Raw genomic sequence first — 24,772 nt, 5'->3', positions numbered from 1 at the left:
CGCCAGGTGTTTGGTTCTTAGCTATTTTTCTAGAACGTCGCTGACTTCGCGCATGCGCAGATAAACAAAAACATCTGTTTTCGCGCGGAATTGTGCTGTAGGTACCCACTTCAGTGTTTACATTATTAGTATAATGTCAACGGAAAATTTTATTGAAGAAGTAAGAAAATATCCATGTTTATGGAATAAATCAATAGAAGATTATAGAAAGCAGGACATGCGTGATAATGCCTGGGATTTGATTTCCAAAGAGGTTAATAATCCAGGTTAGGTGTAATTGCAATTTATTAGTTATTCAGTTAATGATCAAATTACATTTCTGCTCCAATGCTTTTCCTGTAATTTAAATTCTTCTCAATTTTATTCTTGATTAGCATTAATATGCTATCAAACTGGCAGGGTTCGTACGGTCCTTAGAAGTCCTTAAAAAGTCCTTATTTTTGAATACTGTTTTTAAGGGCCCTTAAAAGTGCTTACTTTTTTACGTTTGTCGTGTTTACTTTAGAAGTTACTTTTTCCTTTGTTACGCATTGGATGTTACGTAACGGTAGTACGACTATGTTTTTATGGTACAAATATTGGGCCGAATAGCTTAGTAAATGTCGTACGATGTACCAGAATACTTTTGTTAGTGCACAAAATATACCGGAATTATCGGTTTACCGGCTTATAGTGCTCATAACTACTGAACAGAGCGCGCTGTAGTAGCTGTGTTAGTGTTTTGGCGCGTAAATGCAGAAGTTTCGTTGTTTTGACTTGGTGTGATTGTTTTTTCTTGTGAGAAAGGTTATCTGCTAGTGAATTTATCTTGACCGTGATGCCGGGGAAGTGTGTCTTTAACATACTTTGGCTCGAAAAAGAGCAGTACAAAAAGTGGCTTTCCCGTGACCCAGACAAGCACAAGGCAAGATGCCGATTGTGCTGTAAAGTTTTCGATATAGGGAATATGGGCGAATCGGCTTTGAAAGCACACATGGCAGGTGAGACGCGTGTATTTTTATAGGTTTTTCATGAAAATTTTTTGGTTGTCTTACATTTTTGTATGTCTACATAAGTTAAATTGTTTCATGTATAAATAATTAAAAACGAAAATATGAATTTGTGAATGGTATTGGAAGTTGATGGATTTGTGTGCGGTGGGATTATTTTCACCTAATGCATAACGAAGTACATTAATAAGGTTAACATTTTATTTGAAAACAATGTAGTTGGTATTGAATGTTTTTTGTTGTATTAATATATCTGTTATAAATGTAAAATAACTTATGTATTTTCGAAAAAAAATTTTATTAGGGTCGAAGTACTCTTTATTAGTTGAAGAGAAAACCAAGACCGTTGCGATAAAAGAGTTTTTCAGTCCCATGAACTTACCTAATCAAACTTCTTCAACCTCAAATGCTGCAGGTGTATGCAAGCCAGCTACAGAAGCAAGTGGTAGTTTGAATTTGTTTACCACTGGGAAAGACGTTCTGGATGCAGAAATTTTGTGGACTTTAAAGTGTATTTGTAATAACTATTCGTACAAGTCTTGTGAGGATTCATCTCAACTTTTTGCTAGAATGTTTCCAGACAGTTTAGTCGCACGACAGTTCTCTTGCGGTGAAAAGAAAGTGGCATATTTGTGTCATTTTGGTTTGGCTCCCCATTTCCAGACACTTTTATTCAAATCTTTTCAGGACACTACTCACTATGTCTTGCTGTTTGACGAAACACTGAATAAAAGCACCCACCAAAAACAAATGGACATCCATATTAGATTCTGGCATACTGACAATTCAGTGAGAACACGTTATGTTACTTCAGCTTTCATTGGTCATGCCACAGCTGATGATTTACTGAAGGCGTTTTACAAATGTACAGAGAAGCTTGATTTATCAAAATTGATTCAGGTATCAATGGATGGACCATCAGTTAATTGGAAGTTTTTCAAACTGTTGCAGGAAAACATGAGAAAAGAGTTTAATTTTGAGTGCATTGATGTTGGTTCTTGTGGGCTTCACACTTTGAATAATTCATTCAAAAAGGGCGAATCTGCAACAGAGTGGGGTATTTCATCTGTTCTGACATCTCTTTACTCTTTGTTCAAAGATGCCCCAGCACGAAGGGATGACTTTGAAAAATTATCCACAACACATAAAATGCCAGTCAAATTTTGCAGCTGCCGCTGGTTGGAAAATGTTCCATCAGCTGAACGGGCATTAGAAGTTTGGAATGATGTAACAGAGTATGTGGGAAAAATTGAAAAAGGTGTACTTTCAAAAGACATGCAAGTCCTTCGGTGTTGTCGCTGGAGCAACACAAGATAACCTGATGACTGTGAAGCTCAATTTTTTTCTCTCCGTGGCAAAAGTTCTAAAGCCATTTTTGGAAAAATACCAGAGTGACAAACCATTGTTACCCTTCTTCGCACAGGATGTTCTTCAACTTGTAAAAAAGTGTGTTCAACTGTACAAAGTCTTGAAACCTGCTCATTTTGATCGTATTTCTAGTGTTGAAAAATTGAGCAAGTTTGATTTTTCAAGCAAAAGTTTCCATGCTTCAGCAAGTGATGTTAGTGTAGGGTTTGTTGGAGATAAACTTCTGAAAGAGAAACTCTTTAAACAACAGGTAACTGAAAAGCAAGTAGTGGTTCTAAAGTATGAGTGCCAAAAGTTTGTTTTGACTATGTTGGAGAGTTTGATGGCTAAGTGTCCTGTAAATTATTCACTTGTGAGGAATGCAGCCTGTATTGATCCATCACAAATGGCAAGAGATTCTGCTAGCTGTAGTCGTAAAATGAAGTGTGTTCTTACATATTTTGTACAAAAGAAAGCGATTGCAGCAGAGGATTGTGATGATATTTTAATACAGTTCAATGACTTCCTAGAGAATGTTGTTGGACCATCATCATCAGAGTTCCTGAACTATGATAGGAATGAAGGTCTTTACAGCTTCCTTAGTGGCTATTTTTTAAGAACAGCATATGGAAAGGTATGGAATGTCATTAAAATGTTGCTAATTCTCTCACATGGACAAGCATCAGTGGAAAGAGGTTTTTCCATCAACAAAGCCTTAGAAGTTGAAAATCTGAAGGAATCGTCTTATGTAGCCCACCGCACTAAACATGACTACATCACTTACTGTGGTACCATACATGACATACCTATTACCAAAGAATTGAGGGTGTCTGCATCATCTGCCCGAATGAAATATATGCAGCATTTGGAGGAGGAACGTGCCAAGAAAATTGCTGCCAGTGCACAGGAGAAGAGAAAGGAAATGTTTGATGAAATTGAAGTTTTGAAAAAGAGGAGGGTTCTTTTGGAGAAGGAAATTGACACATCTGAAACATCAGTTAATAATCTTTCACAAAAAGCAGAAACTTCCAGAAATATTGAACTGTTTATCAAGTGCAATGCTGTTAGGAAAGAAATCTCTGTAAAGAAGCAGGAGCTGAGTGATCTCAAAACTAAAATTAGTGACTTGCAAAATCTGACTAAATAGACCTGGTTTCAAACTAATTTCATATAAAGTACTTGACTATTGATTCACACTAGTGCCGTCTTATCATGGAGCTACGAACACTTTGGTGAAAACTGTTAAATGTGTAAATGTTGTATTATAATTTTTTTACTATCAAGTCGATCAACATATAAGAAAGTTTGTGTTCGCAAAGTATTTTTAAATTGGTTAGTTCAAGGCGTTTGTTTAGGCCTATTTTAAACTGCATGACTATGTATAATTAGTACTTACACCACTTGATTTCTTTGTTATATTAATACATTTTTTGCCAACGTGCAGAATATTCTTGTTTTAAAACTTGTAGATCAATGCTAAAAGGTCCTTAAAAAAACTATAATCAAGTCCTTAAAAGTCCTTATTTTTTAATGACCTAAGAGAGTACGAACCATGACTGGGTTGTATATATTCTAAAGTATTCAATAAATTTGGCCTCGTCCGCACGCAACTGCTTCATTAAATGATGAAATTCACCAAATCCATTTCTTTTGAGATTCACTTCATGAACCCGCTTCTTTTTTCGTTTGCATACTGTGAGAGCCAACAGAATATCATCCTCGTCGGAATCATCATTCGAATCCCACGGCATGCGCCTCGCCGACATCTCAAACTACACTATTCATTGCGGCCACCTCGCATAGCGAACATAGCGTAGCTTTCTGTGTGGCCGAAGCTTAACACCTGATACTCAGTAACAATATAGTTCACTCCAGTAAAACAGACTTTAATCAAACCAGCGCTAGTCAAAACAATTTGTTTTCCAAGCAGGTAAGTGTGCTTGCTTTCCAACATTTTAATCAAGGCCCTACTACCGTTAAAATTAATGCACAGTACTTATATATGTCAAAATTCATTTGAAGCACATATAATTAAATGTTAAAGTTAATTTAAAAATTCACATAACACATTATTTACAAATGGCTTGGGCTTAACATTCCTAGATTCCTATGTAGGTGCTACCAACATTTCTGAATTTCAAAACAATGTTTTTATGTATGAGATTTCTGGTTTAATAAGATTCTTAAAAGCATTAACTCAACACTTTATTTTATTATTTAACCTATTAAGTCAAATGGCCGACTGTTGTATAATAAATGCGTTTCTGCCATGATTTGAGCTGCTGACATGCCTGATGTGCAGGAATGTGGAAAGGAAACGTTTGCTGAACACTCGGTCATCATCGGAAATAAATGTGCAATGAACGAAGCTTATCATCCAGACCATCCTCTGTCTCCTGTAAATTCCTACATGTAATACATGCCAATTTGCATCCCGCATGAATGTGCCCAGGGTTTTACCTGGGCCCAACCTATCTCTAGTTATAGTCTAGATTTAAGAGTGAGGGGAGTTCGTCATGGTGCCAATTCGCTGCCATGGCTGGCCAATCCCCTCCTAGCACATGATTCATGTGACCCTCTCCCTGCATGGCTAATCCCAGCATTACTAGACGTATAGGCTTCGGCCTGAGACGCACCTAGGTCCCTCCCTAACCCGGACCCCTACAAAATACACTTGGTTTTAGTTAGGTACGTTAGGAAAAAAAAACGAAGCGAATAACTATTGAGGAAAGAGTCGTATATTCTTTTTGATTCAATGCATTACTAACTCAGTGCACTGTATTTAATGCTAATACAACTGCTGTTGTCATTGTGGCAGGTATTCCAATAGTTCTGTAAAGGACATTGTGATATGTCAAGTAGTATATAATATAATTTGATTAATTAAGGTATAAAAATAATGAGATAATGGTTCATATATGTTAGCTATATTTAAAATACTGTAAAATCGTTACGAATTACAAACTAAGAATGTAACTAAAAACCTAACAAAACAACTTTTTTTAATTATTTCTTGAAACTCATTTCATTTTCACCTTTAAGACCTATATGCGGATTCGAGGTAGGTAAGGTACCTTTTAAGATTCGATTTGAGAAAATTGGGATTTTACCCTTCACTGGTATAGTAGTATATTTGTGTAGTTAGGGAAATGTTTGATAAAAGTTTTGAATGTTAATTATATATGTATATGTATTGCCATATGTACAAATTAAATTGTAAGTTTGGTTGGACTATTGCCATGAGATCAGTGCACTGGATGTTTGATTATTTTAGCGAAACCCATTTGATAGGGATTTAAGATTTCTAAGAGCGAATGGACACCTCAACGGCACTGGCTTGAAGGAGCTAGTGCGAAAATATTTATTTTAATGTTTTATACAGAATATATATATATAATATGAGATTACTGATTTCTAGTCAAGATGCATATATATGGTATCGTTAAGCATATCATGAAATCTATTAATCAAATTTGAATGTATTTGCAGTGTGGGCTGAGAAAATATTTAATAAGGCAGGCCCGCACTGGAGTTCATATAGTGTATTTTAGTCTATAATAGCATATTCCAATTGAATGCATGGTTGTTCAGTGGCAGAAGCAAACCTGTGCTAAAGATTATATAATAATTTAAGGTTCCCCTGGTATGTAAAATATTTTGTGAATTTTGTGTTCAGTAACAAATGGTAGTATATTGCACAGTATAGAGCCAATAAATTCTTTATCCTCAAGCCTAGTATACCAGCTCGGGACGACGTGCCGACGACCCACATTTCGTTTAGATGTTACGAACTTACGAATATCTCCAGCTTGATCCATGAAAGCACTAGACCCACCCCTAGCATCGAGCACGGATTTCAGATGATGAAAATATGGTAAAAAGCATTTTACTGAAAACACTTCCACTAACATGTTGTTCTAGAAGTAATCCATATAATCAGCCAAATCACCAGACACATGAGAGGCATAAAAAGTTCAAAGACCAAAATCACCAATAATTTGAACTCTTTACAAAAATATCCGAAAACACTTATTAACAATTTAAGGTATACACCTTTTTATTGTGTAAATGTGGGTATAAATTAATAAATCAGATTTTTAATTAATCACAATATTGTCAAGGTTTCTCGATAAAAAATTTCTGAATGTACTAACACTTTGCTGAAGAATATGAATTTAGTTCTGACGTCGTACCGACCATGGCGTCTAAGACCGTGCTCCGCACCGTTAGTACCCGATACCATTTTCGGGGCGCATCCCCAGGCCAGCGAGAATGAGTCAGGCGAGCGCCACGGGCGTGACCCCAATAGACGAAAAGAAACTTAAGGGCACGCAACCCCGGGGGCTCAAACCCATAATTCAATTAAGGTAAAAGCCATTAAGACAAAATTTCTAATTACCCGACATGAAACCAGTGCGTCGTAGCCACTCTGTGCGAGTACCACACGCACGGAACAGACACAAACCTTATTAACATTCACCGCGGCCACTGGCCTTAATTAAAGTGCCCGTGACTATGATCGAGTCAGACTAGGAGAAATCCCTTTAAAACAATTCACAGTGGGAAAATATGTTGACATCGTCCGACCGAAGGCCACCCTAAAGCCCGACCTGCAACCGCCACTATTAGACCCCGCTAACGGAATGCGCCCCTAGCCATGGCCTTCCCGAGTCAGGCGAGCCTCCAGCAACCAAGGTAGAACTCGGCCCCCCTAATAAACAGACCGAAATTACAGCCGACCACGTTGTAAAAAAAACACAGAATATTAAACAATATTATGTATACATTAAAAGTTGATTAACGAAAGTGCGACGTAGAAGTGCCCGGGCACTCACGTGTGTAAATACGTCGATACGTGTGTGAGTGTCCCCCTGGCGGCCTTCTACCAAAATTAGTCCATTATACCATGTGACATAATTATTAACCCCTTGTGTTGCGTTATTACCCCCACCAGAGCAGTCCGGCAAGAGACAAACAGTCGCTGGCGTGACGTAAAATTTAAATGAAATAATTCTTAAACATACTAACTTCAATTTGTAGAAGGGACGAGTGACCTTAATCCAGCCTTAATAATTAATGTAAGAATTTAACGCCCTTAAATTCTCTTATTAACACGTCACATTAGAAACTAACGTAATGAGGTCAACCCTGGCGCGAGAGACACCGAGCCTCGGCCGGACTCCATGACATGACTCCAGTACAGCGCGACTCATGGACCGGGGCGGATGCACGTCCCACGGAGAGACATCATCCATTGTCTGCATTGAACTCACTTCTGGTAATTATAGTCACTTCCTCGAAACCTTTATTACTTATCTCTCCGTGCGTACCCGGTCCAATTTTCGGTCCAGGACTTAATCCGGCCGCATAACTTTTAAAACCCCCTGCACCACACTTGGTCTGCGGGGTAGTTTCAGCATACGGCACGGGCCGACTCCCGAAGAACAGAACTTTAATTAAAACCAGTCGCTCCGGCGCTGACCCCAACCCGTAAGGGAACTTTGAGTGAATTTAGCTGCGGTCCGCGCTCCACTACAGTGGACGCGAACACCGCCTCGAGATGTTGTTATAAGGGATTGACCGCCTCCAATCACCCTCACCCCTCTTTTGAGTAACCAGGCTCAGAAACGCCTAGTGCCACGCTAATACGTAATAATTAGTAACTTTGTGCGACTCCTTGAATCTAAAACGTTTTCTTTTGTGAACTTGTGCGACGCGTCACCGCGCAACATTCAATAAACTTGTGCAACGCATCTTCGCGTCACATTTTTTGTGAACTTGTGCCACGTCTTATTACGTAACTTTCAAACTATCCTTGTGTAATTGTGTAATTTCTGTATTGTGTGACGTCACCCTCTGTACGACGTGGCGTGTAATCAACGATATTACACCTAAACCACAGTCGCATGAATAAATGACGCACGTCATTTGTTGCACTACTTCAGCGTATGATTAATTAACCATACGACTCCCAACCACCGCCAAGTAGGGAATTCCTCATAACCCACGCAACATCGCCGACGGTCCTAGTGGGCCACGCAGAGCAATCGACCCCACGACCCACCTATCGACTAGAAACAGAGCTAGTCTGGCGCCCACCCGGACACATTACATTCACAACAGCCATTCCCGCTAGGAGCCGCACCGGGACACGAGCCCGAGACCCGGGAAGACGGCAATGTTAATAAATTTACAGTCGCCAACTTGATGTCACAATTTAAATAATTAAATACATTAAAACCATTGTTAAGCCTTAAGCACCCAATTACCAGGTGCTACTTTTTAATTGGGCACCTGGAACGTGTTTTAACTTATAATAGAGTCAATTAAGTTAATATAAGTTTTTTTGGCGCGGACTCACAAAGAAGGGAAAGTTTCCCTCCCTTGCGAGGCGGCCAAGTTCGGCAGTCTCCAACCACTCCGCGCCAGATCAAAACGTGTGTCCATGAGCAGCCTTTCACTTTGTTTCACCGACCGATCATTCTGCATTCATTTTAATACCTAAACCTTTTCTTTTATTTCACCGCTGCTCACGTCGACTCGGCGTGCATTTTGCAGGCCCAGGCTTATCCCGACCACCTTCGTTAGTGTTTCCGCACCCCGTCGCGGACCACGCTACGTATGGCACTGGCCGACTCCAGCCAACATGCTTTTCATAAACCGCCGTGCATACGCTTGCCGGCCGCAACCCCAACTAAGTGTAATTTAAGGTCACGCTCACTGAGCCACCCTAAGACTTTCGGTACTGGCCGTCTCCAGAACACTCGTAACCGCGTCCCGCGAGACTGCCGTGGCGAGTTCATTGTGTGAGATTAGTGTCGTGTGTTGTTCTGTAAGTAACGTATGTTCATGTACTGTACAATGGCTCAGACGTCGCATAGCGCATTAGCATAAATGTAAATCAACGTAACCAGTGTTGCGTGCAATTATTTCGTGCCACCCCATCCTCCACACGGCCGAGCGGCCTCAGGGGATTTCAGTGTAGACTTCAAGCCGCGTACCTGGCGGGGCACACGGGGGCAGAGTACCCACGACCCACCATCAACGGCCTAGTATCTCACTAGCCTGGCGCCCCCGGACAACAGCAGCACCGCGACGCCCGTAGCGCCCGTCAGGTACTTCCTGGGTCTTCCAAAGAGGACGGGTGATGGCAATTCATTTAAATTACCAACAAATTACTCATGTAAAGCAAAACTGAATTTTTGATAAAAAGTATTCATACTTATTGAATATTAACAATCATTTATTGAGTGTAAAATACAGAGAGAGAAAACAATAATTGTATTTAACTGAAATAAAAATTAGTTTGGTGAAAAAAAGGTTTATTAGTTATAACAATAACTTCTTGTTTAAAGTCAGTTTAAGATCATAAAAACTTTGCAATTTTAATGCATTAATAATAAAGATAAAAAAATGGAGGCTATGAAGCACTTGTGTGAGCAGTGCACGAACGCTACAAAGATTGTGCCACTACCTGCCACGTTGGCAGTATCACTTCGCCAAGTGGGGCAAGGTGCTTCCCCCGAACTAGATAAAAGGGTTTATGGATATATTTTCAGGGACAAACTAAAACTTCTAACAGCTTTCAATTATTTTTCTGGTAAATACAAATTGTTCAACAAGCAACTGTGTCGTAATACTGGCCGCTTCTGTTTTCCCTTACTCTGCACTTTTTAGCAGGAGGTGCGCCTACCTTCGGCTCGGCGCTGGGGATACTGTCACTGTCAGGAGTTTACAGAGGTTAGCAGCCTCCACAGAAAATGGAATCAGCACCTTCGCGCGCAATTGGGCATGTAGTGGAGATGTCCGCACGTCGGTATAGTACTGCACATAACGTGCACAGTCAGCACGCAATCATATACGCCTTAAGTAAAGTGTCATGGTGTCATGTCTGTGCTTTAGTATTAGCTGCAGAGACTTAGTTCCACAAGGAGACATCCGCAGCGTCACTCGTTGGAAGAGACCTTCACAAGCAATGTAACCAGTGCCGTCATTGGAAAGGGCGTATAGTAAACCATAAAGTATGGTTCTGCTTTATAATTTTAATAATTGTGCACTTAGTATATAAAGTATATAAAGCACATTACAGAATTTTCAGCAGGTGAATTAAGATTTATTTTTAAATCTCTTCAAAAACTGCTGAAATGTGTTAGTGCAGAGACATCTATCCGATAATAGAAACGGTCAGGGGTATGATAGCACAATGTACCTCGTGCCAGTGCTAATAAACAACTATAAGTTTATCAGTGTATTTTTCTTTTCTTTTATATTGTGTCCTGGGTAGCATGATCAACCCAGGGAGTCCTTCAGTCGGCATGCATCTGCCCCCGATCACATGGCCGGATTGAACCCTGGGGCCCACTTATTTTCCTTACGGACTCATAATCTCTACAAGGAGGTAGAGGGAGCATTTTCAGTGTTATGAAATTTAACTGTTTTGGTTATTATTCAATAAAAGCAGAACACCAGTTATTCTTTACGTATGTTACTGAAAATAAATTAAAAAAACTATATTTGGCTGATATGTCAGTTTGAACTATATGATTTCTAACATCCTAACCACCCTAGCTGCTATAAATAATCTATGTTACTGATGAAACTACAGTATGAATTTATTTGAAGATAATTGCACACATTTTTAGCCAAAACTTCTTTCCACAATCCCATCTTCATTGGTGAAGAATGTAGCTCACTCTTTAGGCATAAAGTAAGAAAAATCCTCTCAATAAATTCCCCATAAAGTATGGTTCTGCTTTATAATTTAAATAATTGTGCACTTAGTATATAAAATCTATAAAGCACATTACAGCATTTTCAGCAGGTGAATTAAGATTTATTTTTAAATCTCTTCAAAAACTGCTGAAATGTGTTTCACCAAACATTTTATATATAAAAAAGTACACTATAAATAGTTCATGGCTTTCTTTGGGCATTAATTTAATTTAAAATCAAATCAAAGCTTGGCAAGAGGGTCCAAACCATTTGCGAGCTGATAATCCAGATTGAGATAGATATCTCACAATCCTCAAGCAAACATTGTTGGAAAACACCCTGACGACTTGAACACATGCCAGCTACAGTTCAACAGTAAACCTGCAACACACAACTCTTCATAAAGCTCAAACAGTAAGTGGCAAACAACAGCGAGTACGATTCGAAGCACTACAGACACACGTGGCAGCGGGCCTTGAGTCCCATGCAAAGTTCGCAGCCATGATTCGCTTAAGTGTAATTGGCACGAGTGTTCACTAGGCCTGTGGCATTACGGACGATCTTGCCACATTCTTACCACTCATTCATCACAAAATTTTGAGCTAAAAATTAAGATATGTAACAGACAAACAAATGTGTCAACCCAGAAGCTACGATATACTGAATGCAGGGTGTCGAGGGCCACAATGTGGGACCACTGAATCAGTAGTAAGAAGAAGCGCCAATGCGAGGCTGCGAGTCTTGCATGGGGCTAAAAGCACTGGAGCTGAGGCATACTCACACATGGTCCATGTATCGGCAACACTGGTGGCCATAGGACAGGGGTACAAATACTCCACTATCTTAGTGAAGAACTGAATAGGAATCAGAACAAACACATAGTTAGCAACGTATGTCGCCATACAACCTTCGATGGAGAGGGTATAAAGTACACATGCATGGTAAGTTGCAAAAACTTGGTTGAATAGTCTACATCCAACTTATTCATAATCTAAGAAAAACATAATGCAGCTTAATAAATTTAAATATAAAACACAAAGAAAAATTAAATAAAAACTTGTGTACTAATAATAATAATCTTCCAACAGAAATAACGAAAGAACAATGTTCAAATATATAAGCACAAACTATGTAACCCACAACACATGATTTTCCAAACCCGAACACCAGTCCATTAACTGCTGTGTGCCTCTGAAACCACATTGCTTCCTCCCACTTACCGGCAATGTTTCAGATTTTCATAACAGACAGAAAAAATACCAGTGTTGTCATGTTGAAAATTAACAATCTGAAATATATATAGCCATATTGTCAGTGCCTTAGAACTCAACTCGGAGTCCAAAAATATTAGTGATATGTATAATGAACAAGAGGCGAATTAACTTCAAAAAAGTTTAAATATAAAAAATATTGCCACCTTCTGTTCTGCCGAGAAAAATGTTCAAGAATCCAGAACCATATGGCATAGAATTATTTCATACCCTACAGGTTTATCCAGATGTTTCTCATATTAAATACTTATGTGAAAATGTACAGTTTTAATTAATTATCTTATAAGTCTCATAAGATCATAAGTCAACCTGAGTATCAATAAAAATATAACACTTAAAGCCCAGACACAATTACTAACACAACACAATAATAACGACAGAGTTGGACCTAACATTGTTAAATCAGACTAGCTACAGTCATATCTTGCGATGATCATGTACACAAACCCGGAATAAGCAATAAGTTAAGTTAGCTGCAAGTTTAACTCTTGCTTAATATTTTTTTATTACTAAAATCGGGATTTGTGTTAGACCAAACAGAAGCTGTGAACATCCTACTACATTGTCAATTAAATACTTTAATAAATAAATAATAAAATGTTCGTCTTGTTTGTATTATACTAAATATTATTTTTTTATGTTTGCACGGTGGAGTTAAGCAGGACGCACTTTATATTAAAATTGTGGTTTTCTCTCAATTATCGTTAATTATTTATGTTTGTATTCTAAAAAAAAAAGCCTTTAGTCACGGAGTTAGGAATTGCCAGGAGACAGCGTGCTCTGACATGGTGCAGTCACTTTTTTCACCCTGCCATCACCATATTGTATATGCCCAAAACATTGCGGAAATGGTGTTGGACCATGTGATTATGAATTAGAATATTTGCCGTTAAAAACAGCCACTTAAAAAAAAGGCTACATGCAGTTAGCATGCAGACATGACCACCCCCTGCACCTTTAGTGAAGTATACCCATGGCTACACGTCAGGGAAATTTGAGAAGCTATTAGTGATGGCCATAACTATTGTGTAGTTTCAAGCTGGAAAGGAATATTATTTCAATTCATTAATGAGAAAACTTTAGTAGTACTAAATAGGTACTACCTATGAAAATTTAGCAACAAAGTTTCTGCTGGCTCCTTTATAGCATTTTTTATAAAAATTACTATACAAAGACTACTTTCTTGAAAATCGCCAACAAATGTACTGTAAATTCATGTATCGTATTTTTTCTGTCATATTGTTCACTTAAAATTACTGGTGTGTTGTTTTCAAGGATATTATTTGTAAGATGTTATGTTGGCAACATGTTAACCAACATCCGGGCGGCCATGGTGTGTGGCAGGAACAATGAAAACGTGTAATCTTGTACAGACGTGCAATTAAAGACTCAAGATGATAAAACTGCAGTGATCTTCTTATTTATAACATGGTATCAGGCGCGGGGTTATTTGTGTTCGTGTTGCGAATGTAGAAAGTTCGTTCGGCTCGCCATCAAGACCAAAATGGACAAGTTTGCGAAACCACCTGATCACCTTTGTGTCGAGGGTAACCTAGACAAAAACTGGACCTTTTGGAAGCAAAAATTCAACCTGTATCTGCAAGTTTTAAAGATAAAAGATGATGCCGAGATCCCACGAGTTGCACTCTTACTTAATGCTATCGGAGATAAAGGGATTGAGATTTACAACTCATTCAACCTCGTTGAAACCGAACGGGAGAAGTTTGAAACAGTGATTGCACGATTTGATAAGAACTGTTCGCCACGGAAGAATTTGCTGTATCATCGGTTCCAGTTCTTGACTTCGAGGAGGCCAGAAGGTATGGCAATAGAACAGTTTGTTACTGATCTTAAAAATCTTTCACGCGTGTGTGAGTTCGGCCAGCAAGAAAGTTTTTTGTGCCGGGACATATTAGTGGCGGGAATTAACGACTCTGTTATGCAAGAGAAGCTGCTGCAAGGTGGAGACGACTTGACTCTTGACAAAGCTGTAGATGTGTGCCGGTCTGTTGAAGCAAGTCGTATTCAGCTCAAAGCCATGCAAGGCACCACAGGGAATCCAAATGCAAGTTCATCTAAGGATGTATTGTCAGTTCAGTCACCCCAAAGTCTGGGAAAATCAGGTTATGTTAGGCAACAGCCCAGTCGTAATTGTGGTTATTGTGGATACAATCATGGACGTGAGAAGCAGTGCCCGGCTTTTAATAAAACGTGTGCTAAATGTCACCAGAAAAATCATTTTGCAGCAGTGTGTAAGAATCCATCGGCCCGTCAACAATCTACAGATCATAGTACACACAATAGGCAGCCTAACCTACGTCAAGCCAATGCTGTCTCTGTGGATGTAGAATCACTGTCACATCAAGATGAAACAGTCTATAATCCTAATCAGTACCTATATATATCTGAAGTTGGTGTACCCACTCCTCGTGATAATCAGTCATGGTGGGAACCAATCACTGTTGTCTCCACAGTTGTACAATTCAAGCTTGACACGGCTGCGCAAGTCAACACATTGCCGCTTGTTCTGCTCGATAAACTCGGTGTAGGTGATAATCACATTCAGAAGAACGGCCCAGTTTTGCGAGCATATGGGGAGTTTGAAATACCTCACTTAGGGTCTATCACACTGCCATGTGTTGTGCGCAGTAATATACATTACCTACAGTTTGAAGTTGTGGACGTTCCTAAAGCTGTTCCTCTTCTGGGTTTGGAAGCTTGCCAGAAACTGCACCTGGTCCAGCGTGTCAGTGCTATCAATCAACATTTTGGATCATCTAAGGAGGACTTACTACATGAGTTCCAAGATGTATTTACAGGATTAGGAAAGTTTCCTGGTAAGCCACTTACTATTCATGTTGATCCTAATGCATCTCCTGTTGCTAACCCTTGTCGGAGAGTTCCACGTAGTTTATTTGATAGACTGAAGATAGCTTTGACAGAACTTGAGAAGGCGGGTGTCATCACCAAAGTAACCAGTCCGACGGCATGGGTAAACAATCTGGTGATAGTTGAAAAACCAAATGGGGACCTGAGAATATGTCTTGATCCCAATAGCCTTAATAAAGCCATTCAGCGGGAAATGCATCCTATTCCCTCTCCAGAAGATCTCGCCTCAAGACTGGCAGGGTTCAAGTACTATGCAACATGTGATTTGTCTAATGGTTTTTTACAGGTCACTCTTGATGAGGCCAGCTCAGAGCTGTGTTGTTTTGTAACACCGTTTGGGAGGTTTAAATTTAATCGCCTACCTTTTGGAATTAGTTGTGCTCCTGAGATATTTCAGAGGAAAACAACTGAGATATTTGGTGATATTGATGGAGTTGAGATATACTTTGATGACATTATTATGAGAGCAAACACTCAGTCTGATTTAGAGTCAATAGTTCGTAAGGTGTTGTGCAGAGCTAGAGAATGTAATGTCAAGCTTAATAAATCTAAGTTTCAGTATCAAGCATCTCGTGTAAGCTATGTTGGAAATGTAATCTCTGCACAAGGTATTGAGCCAAAAACAAAACATGTTGAAGCTATTGTGTCCATGCCAGTGCCCTGTAATAAGACAGAGTTGTTACGTTTTCTTGGCTTAGTAAAGTATGTAGGAAGATTCATTCCTAATCTAGCAAAAGTCTCTGCTCCTTTGAGACTCCTTACTCACAGCGATGAACCTTGGCAGTGGTCAGGTGAACAGGATTCAGCATTTGAATTGCTGAAAAATCTCATTTCTTCTGCACCTGTTTTAGGGGTCTATGACCCAAGCCTGGAACTCATAATCCAAACTGATGCATCCTCTCTGGGAATAGGCTGCTGTGCCTTACAGAATGACAAGCCGATTGCATTTGCATCAAGGAGTCTAACTAGCTCTAAACAGAAGTGGGCACCAATTGAAATGGAATTTTTGGCTATAAAATTTGCTTGTGAAAGGTTTCATGAATTTACGTATGGGAGGCCAGTAACAGTTCACAGTGATCATAAACCACTTGTAGGCATCATGAATAAGGACTTAAATGTGTTGACACCTCGCATTCAGAATATTAGGCTTAAATTGCTGCGATATTCAGTAACAGTTGTCCACAAACCAGGGTCTGAAATGTATGTTGCAGATGCTTTGTCTCGGGCATTTCTGAGAAGTGATGATAACTCCCATGACGACTTGCAGTTTTCAGTTCATTCATTGGTGTCCAATCTACCCATGTCTGAAGAAAAAAAAGAGCAGTTCAGAGAAGCTACAGCACAGGATCCCCAACTCTCGGCCCTCATGAAGGTTATTTCTGATGGCTGGCCTGTTTCAAAACAGTTGTTACCTGATTCCTGTAAAATGTTTTGGAGGTTAAAGCATTTGTTGGAAGTAGTAGATGGCTTGATTTTTGTTGGGTTAAAAATATTTGTGCCTGCATCTCTGAGACCAGCCATGCTATCTTTAATCCATGAAACTCACTTTGGGATCAGTAAATGTAAAGCCAGAGCCAGAGAGGCACTTTACTGGCCTAATATGTCCCAGGACATTGAAATACTTGTTGGTAGATGTGAAGTTTGTCAAACCTATCAAAGATGCAACACTAAGGAGCCGTTGTTGCCACATCCAATACCTGACCGGCCTTGGGCTCATTTGGGGATGGATATCTTACAGTTCGCAGGGAAGAATTTCTTAGTTGTCATCGATTACTACTCTAAATGGTTAGAAGTGAAACTTCTTACAGATAAATCATCAACTGAAGTAATCAAACAGTTGGAACATATTTTTGCTAGTTTAGGTAGTCCAGATTTAATTGTCTCTGATAATGTGCCTTTCAACAGTTATGAATTTAAGAAGTTTGCTGAATGTTGGAATTTTAAAGTTCAAACCACTAGTCCACACTACCCTCAGTCTAATGGGCTTGCTGAAAAAGCAGTGGATATTACAAAGCGTATGTTACGGAAGGTATCGGGGTGTAAAATCCCCTTATCTCTAGCACTACTTGAATACAGAAATACTCCTATTCCTGGTATTCAACTGTCCCCAGCTCAAATGCTGTTTAACCGTCGATTGAAGTCCAAAATTCCCACTCACTCAGATCTGCTTAAACCACACATTCATGCTGATGTTCCTGATAGATTACAGGCACGTCAGGAGAGTCAGAAGTTGTACTTTGATAGGGGTGCGAAAGCCCTCCCTGAATTGCATCCAAATCAGTTTGTTAGAGTTCAACAAGGTAATATGTGGAACCCAGCCACTATTGTTAGTAAATATGATACACCTCGCTCATATTTGCTTAAGACATTAGATGGCACTGTCTACCAGAGAAACAGAAAACACTTAAGGACAGTACCTGGCTTTGTAAATAATGTGCCTTCAGGTTGTGATACTGACTTGCCAAGAGACTGTGAAAGTGCTACTTCTATTATTGAACTGGGTTCTGATTCCGTCAGTGGTAGTGAAGAAACAATGCTCGATTCATTGCCAACCCTTAGGCCAGGAAGGGCTATTAGAAGGCCTCGCTATTTAGAGGATTATGTACATTAGTTGTAGACATATGGAAATGTAAACAGATACTGTTGTTGAGCCATGTAACTATGTGAACTGGTTGTAGTTTATTGGGTGTAAATTTTGTATGTTTTTAGTGTCAATCCATATATAAAGGAGATGTAAGATGTTATGTTGGCAACATGTTAACCAACATCCGGGCGGCCATGGTGTGTGGCAGGAACAATGAAAACGTGTAAGCTTGTACAGACGTGCAATTAAAGACTCAAGATGATAAAACTGCAGTGATCTTATTTATAACATTATTATTAAATGTCTACCTGCATGGAAGAAATGTAGGATATGTTTGAGAAATAGGGAGGGGAAACTGGATAACCTTTATTTTTATATTAAATTGTAAATGGATATAAATGCATATATCGGGAGTCATTTTAAGTGCATTTAAATCATGGTAAGGGCCCTTTTCTCTACGAATAAATGTGCATGTATAAGTCTACCGATAGTTCTGATGCAATTAAAAAAAAAAAAAAAAAAACATGAAATATATTTTTGCAATATTTTGAGTGCAAAACAATTGATATTACGTAAACACATAGTAATAACTATAATGGTCATAAAACAAAATTTTACAATTACACATTAAAATTGTACATAGTGAAAATTTGAATATTTTTCACATTGACGCCGTCGTCGGTGCTCCCTCTGAGAGCACAGGCCGTTATGTGTCCTCAACACCTGATCAGTGCCGCGCCTCGAACGCGCCCGCGCGCGCAACATAGTGCAGTGCCCCGAACGCCGTGACGTGCAAAGCGCCCGGCCGGGTTTGGCACTGCGCAAGGGTATTATTTATTCATGCATTTGATAAGATAAACAGAAACTCATAAGTCTAAAACCATTAATAATTAAGGTTAATTTAATAATCATTTTATAAAGGGTTATCATTCACAAAACTGGCCGAAGTCATCTTCCCGCGCTCCACAGTTTTCCCGCGGAATTTCCCCCCTCCCTGGCCCCGGCGGCCAGGGAGGTTAGTCAGTCGCCATCCAGCACTCGCCCGGGCCGGCAGCCCACGCACGGGGAGCTCTCAACTTTCGCGCCAACATCACCAGTCACTACAATAGGTAATTATAGCCAAATCGTTTTAATTCAGCTCCCCGGTCGGCCCGAATCGACCGTTCGAGACTCCGCGCGGTCCTTTAATAAAATGTGCAGTCCGACACAGGACTTTTAGTATACTACGTAAATGTTTAGGTGGCCCATCGTGGCACCTGCGCCTCACGCTGTAAAGTCCCACATCGGGACGTAGTTCATCGCCCACGCAGGGCGGCACTGCGCCAAATGCGAATCTAAAACTTTCAGACGAGTCATTAACTGGGACGTGCCACGGTCACGTGTGTGATATCCTGCAGGATTCCACCGCGCCCGTACCCAGTGTAACGTGGCCCTCGCCACCCCGCGGAGTAGCCGCAGTTAGTTAACCAGTTGAGTGGAACAATTTACCTAGACCCGAACACGGGACTATTCGCAGTGACTATTGTGTAGTGTTTGATTTTAAGTAATTTCGTGTGAACAACCTCCCCACGCATTTCACGTTGCGTGCCGCAGACTTTCATACAGGTATGAACAGACTTATCGCCTGCCAGAGCATTCCACTCGCAATTCGCCGGGATTAGCCCCTATCGACGTACTTGCCACCGGGCTACCGTGTGGCCGTAAAAAGTCCGCCAATAGTGGGTGGCGTGCGTGGAGCTTAGGTCGACAATGAAGCGGCCAGTTACGTGAGCGTGTAACGTGTAAAGTGTGCGACGGAATAAACTATCTAAAAGTACGTGTGTGTTTTTATTAATAAGGCGTCCTGGGAGGCCAAAACAGCCCGGGGAGTCCTCTGTCGACGCGTCCCTGCCTGCAGCCACGAGGCCAGGAACCCCGCCTTTGAGACCCAAAATTAATTAAACAGTTTAGATTCATGTAAAATTCAGATCAGGCAACGTGGACGGCGTCAACATAAAATGGTAATTAATGAGACTTACAAAATGTGTAAAAAAAAAATTTAATAAAAAAAGATTGACTTTCCACTCGCAGAATTAAACCTTTACCTTAATCTTGGAATTGTTAGTTCAATACAAGCTTTTTCTCAAGAACACAAATTTTTTTTATGTAAGAATGACACTTCTGTTGTAATATAAAGTACTTTTGCACATATTCTTAAACCATCGCATATAAGTATGTTTAGGCTTATATAAATAAAGTTTTTCCTCTGAGATTAATTATTAAATTTCAAACAAACATAACATACGACCTGGCCTAGGTACTTATCACATAGCATACTTTTTATTTGAATATACAGCACATAATAGGCCTATTTCATTATAAGCATATACAAATAGTCCAAGACAGTTGATTATTTCAAATAAACTTCAAAAAAATTCCAAAAGATTGGAATTGTGTGAGCATTTACAAGTTTTATCACAGTTGATAACTTAAGACGATACAGTAATTGATAGGCTAAAATTTCAATCTACAAAGAAATCTACAGAAAATTGAACAAGACCAATTACCAAAATGGCCATCCATACAAAGAAAAAATTCATCGTAGCATACCAAATTAAAGCTGGAATGGATGGTTAGTAGTATATATAATAGCCGGAACTGGCACTGGAGCAAGAGCGAGGAGTAAGGAGTGGATCAATTACAGATCGCTCTGACATCACAGTGGCCAGGTGTCAAATTTCCTCAAAATTCTTCAACATTTCCCTATTTCGAGAGAAAAATTCCCGTTTTGAGGAATAATATCCCATTTAATTCCAGAAAAATGCCAATGACTTAAAATGTTCCCATTAAGCCTTTAATTCATCATGGGGAAGCCTCCAAAAAGCATCTGGAAGGGAGCTTTGACCTTGACCATCATGATTGCACTTTTCGTTATGCCCACCATCTTAAATGCTAGCATTTTTGTTATGCCCACCATTTGGATTCTAGAATTTAGCATTCTTTGGTATGGTTGTCATATTGTATGTGTATGATGTCATAATTGCAAATTTAATTACTGCTGACATCTTAAAAATTCGTTATTATCCGATTTTAAACGAAAAAAATTAAAAAAATTAATACAATAATACAAAATTAATAATACATGGAGTTCTTGGTTCAAACCCGACGAGGTCATTCATATGGCGATGGATCCTTCCTCCATGGAATCTACCGACAAACTGATATGCCACCACTAATGTCAAGGTAGATATTATGTCAGTCAGTGTGACGTCTTTACAGCCATCTTATTTTGCCTGCTGGAGACAGTCATCTTTGAGAGCGCATTGTCGCCATATTAGTTTAATTTCCCCCCGCTAGAGTGCAGGAATCATTTAGTATCTTGGCGTCTGCTTTCTTGATATTTGGCTGCCATGTTGAATTCATGTAATTATTAAGCTAGAAATTCTGAAATATTTCCAAAATTCATCAAAAAATCACTCATTAAAATAACGACTGATTCAATCGATTACAGTGCTTGGTTGAATCCCTGGTCGATAAGAAAATTTAATTTGGTGTTAACATCACTTATTTTAATAAAATATGGCGAAATAATCTAAATCCAGCAAAGGTTTATAGCCAGGGCGTATTGTACACGATTAAAAAGAACTACTACAGGAAGCTACTGTCTCACTTTTGTGAGCACAGGTAGGGGATAGATCAGCTTGCCCTCTGCCTAGCCTGGTTCCTGTTAGAAGTAAGCTGGTTCAGGTCGAGCAGGTGGATAAAGAATAGGAGAGCCTCACTCGACAATGCAGGAGTTACCTGCAAGGTATACTGCTGTGGACCCTGTTTTGGTGCAATCCCCCTTTTTTGGCAGGCACCGACATGAACATGTTTGTCACTAGCGAACAAACGATTCCACAGCGATGACGAAAGCGATGCAAATAGCTCGATGTCAAAGCAGCCACTACTTTCAGACCAGCAGGCCCTGCCCTCTGGGGTGGATTAGGACGAGTTTACACTTGTAAACACCCGTAAATAAAATAATAAGCCCACCAAGGCTACAAACTCCACTCCTGATGAAGCACCACACTACCCAACAAGTAGGGAACATTGTTCCTATCTTTGAAAAAGGGAAGTCAAAAACAGACTCACCATTACGAAGTGCAACGAGGTCCGAATAATGTTCGAGACGCGATTAGACCAAATAAATTGGTTGTCTGTAAAGTCGGTTTACGGACGATAGTTTAACGTGACGTCATAACAAAACACTGATGAAATGATTGCATACTTTTATGAATAAAATTGAATTATTTTTATTGAATTATCACTATTTTGTATGGATACAAAGGAGTGAAATGAAATCTACAATTTAATTGATTTATTTACTTTTATTTGCACTCATTAATTCAAATATGTTTATTACTTTAACGAAGAGATTATTTTAACTATAACTTTTATACATGTTTGCTATTTTACTTCTTCCAATCTGTGTTTTCTGTTAAGGATAGGACGGTGATAGGAAAAGTAGGAAACGAATGGGAGTGTTTCAAGGATGATGTGAAGGAAAATGGCTTACCCAACACCAAGATGCAGTCAAAAATAATATATTTGCACCACGGGTTAGCAAAGAGCAATAAAAATGTTACATTGAAATGCATGAAAACAGAATTACACCACAGACTCGGTCGCAATGCTAGGAGGTTCAGGTTAGCAAAGAGCAATATAAAATGAGCATAATGGGACACAGCGTAACGGGATAATGTGCGTAACGGGACACTTTTTCGTGCATGCAGCCGGCGTTCATCGATTTATTAGACGTCATATAAAAAAAGGCAGTAACTTGGCTTAAGGCCAATAACATATACAACACACTTTCTCATAACCTGCCGAGCGTGGCCAAAATTTTGTTCACCTCTCTCGAAGCAATAAAGGAAGAGCTGACAAACCTCGGATTTCAAAATAATTGATTACAGCAACTAAGTGACAGGCAAACAGACCTGGTCACAGGACAGGTGTCGTACCAGCCGAGCTCTCTTTTGTTGTCGTGGTAGCACCTAGCACGCATGGTATATACAAAGTAGACTGCCACTACTACACGAGTAGGATGAAGATAGAGAAGTCTGTCACTCGCGCGCAAGACGTCCCTCTGCGCGGTAGATGCGGAGATTTTGGTCACACGACTGGTAACTGCAGCGAGGCGCCAAAAAACCTCAGATGCGCGGGTCCGCATCCCCGCAGTAAGTGAGTGCCCTGTCCCTGATGAGGCCCCTATAATATGCACGAAGTGTAGGAGAAACGACCCCATAGCGGCCTGGAAACAGTGGCCTATCCTCGTGAAAATAGTCGAGAACAGGCGCCAGGACACGGTCGAACAGGCACCAAAAAACTTACAATCGAGCCCACACGAGGTCGGCCCGCAGCTCCGCAGCTGAAGAGACCCCCTCCCCCCTTCATCATCAGAGACCAGTCTGCGTGGCGTGCAGAGGGGGGTCGCAGGTGACGAACAAGGCGACGACGCTTCTGCTGGCGTGCAGGAACACCAACCTGACGGCGGAGCGCAAGTTTCTCCGCCCGGACTGACCCCTAGTAGGTCCGTGCGTGAAACGAGATACACCGCAGCTGAAATAGTACAGGCTCGCGTCGATAACAGCCAGCAAAGATCACACATCACTACAGAACCGAAAAAAACGGAAAATGTAATAACTCTCCTGGAACTCGCAAAAATCCTTCGTATGTGCGATTATTAGAACTTTGTCAGGGCACTGGAGCCATTCTATACATGAATCCGCGACACAGAAAGCCTAAAAACTCGTCAAACCATTTTTCTGGGCGCTCTAGCGCCAGTGATTCAGTAAATGGCTGCACAAATTGGGAAAACTCTTTAACTCCTGAATTTTAATGCCAATGGCCTTCGTCCCAAAGCTTATGAATTGGAGCAATGCCTAATACAGTACAAGATCTATGTTTCATTTATTAGTGAAACATTTTTAAAGCCTGCCCATCGATTTAATATACCTATGCGCTATGCGGATACACAACTTATAGAACTGACTGCACCACTCACATGGGCGGGTACTGCTATTTTCATAAAACATGGGAATAATCATCACCCAATAGAAATCACTGACCTAGAGCACATTGAGGCCACATAAATATTCGAAACAAGAATTCGCATGTCAGCAGTTTATAAGCCACAGAAAAACCACTGCTCTCTAGAGATCTTAACAAATTAATTAACCCTCTGCAAAATGTTTTCATTGCAAACGATTTGAATAATAAAAATACAGATTGGAGCTGTACATACTGAATAAAATGCAGCAGGTAGGAAATTTTTCGAACATGCAAGAAATTTTCGCACCAAATTAACCGACTTGCTATTCATCCTCCGGGGGTACCCCATATATTTTGACATAGCCCTCAGAAATATCCCAGACACCCAAGTCACCCCCGAAAAATTAGACGAGCTTGATTCTGACCATTTCTCTGCGCACAGCCATCTTCAGCCGTACTTTCGACATTGCCGACTGGGATAATTTTCGCGACCACCTGGAGGAAGTCATCTCCCGAATTCTAGAAATTAATTCCCCGGATGAATTAAACACTTATGTTCCAAGTGATTTCCGACACAGTTGCAGATGTGTGAAAAAAACTCACACACGACTCGTGAATAAAATATAATTAATTTGCATTTATTATTCACACACACACATAAATCATAGAAATCGATAGGTGCATATAACCCCCCCATTAGAAACCATTAAATTTGATTAAAAACTGTGAACGCAATTTTAGCGTACAAAACTGGCCCAACTGCATAGAAAATTGCTAAATTATTTACCATCCCAAAGCCAGGGAAAATTGCGGCTTTACCTCAAAACAGACGACCTATAGCCTAAGTCTTTTAAATAGCACAAGTAAAGTCTTCGAAATTCTTCTTTTATGGCGTCTTAAAGAGTACACAGAGGCTAATAAAACCAATTTGGTTTTAGGAGTGGCCACTCAAACCATAAATCCCTTAA

General features: G+C 39.9%; 1 protein-coding gene across 5 annotated transcripts in view; it reads right to left on the bottom strand.

Moving 5' to 3' along the window:
- Positions 1 to 24,772, bottom strand: part of LOC134527327 (calcium-transporting ATPase sarcoplasmic/endoplasmic reticulum type) — a 337,718-nt gene that overhangs the window by 4,752 nt on the left and 308,194 nt on the right. Inside the window, exon 20 of one of the 5 annotated variants that reach the window (XR_010074164.1) lies at positions 11,830 to 11,902. The exons of 3 other annotated variants lie outside the window; for them this stretch is intronic. Coding sequence is in view for 1 of the 2 variants with exons in the window: in XM_063359902.1 (XP_063215972.1) it covers positions 11,892 to 11,902 (11 nt within the window). In the remaining variant the exon portion in view is untranslated. Of the gene's footprint in view, positions 1 to 10,587; positions 11,903 to 24,772 lie in introns of those variants that run through there. One more of the 5 variants, XM_063359902.1, reaches the window with a different exon arrangement.

The sequence above is a fragment of the Bacillus rossius genome, chromosome 1 (genome assembly GCF_032445375.1).
Source record: "Bacillus rossius redtenbacheri isolate Brsri chromosome 1, Brsri_v3, whole genome shotgun sequence".
In the NCBI taxonomy this organism is placed as follows: Eukaryota; Metazoa; Arthropoda; class Insecta; order Phasmatodea; family Bacillidae; genus Bacillus; species Bacillus rossius.
The sequence above is the reverse complement of the archived record's forward strand: the minus strand, read 5'-3'. Positions and strand labels throughout refer to the sequence as shown.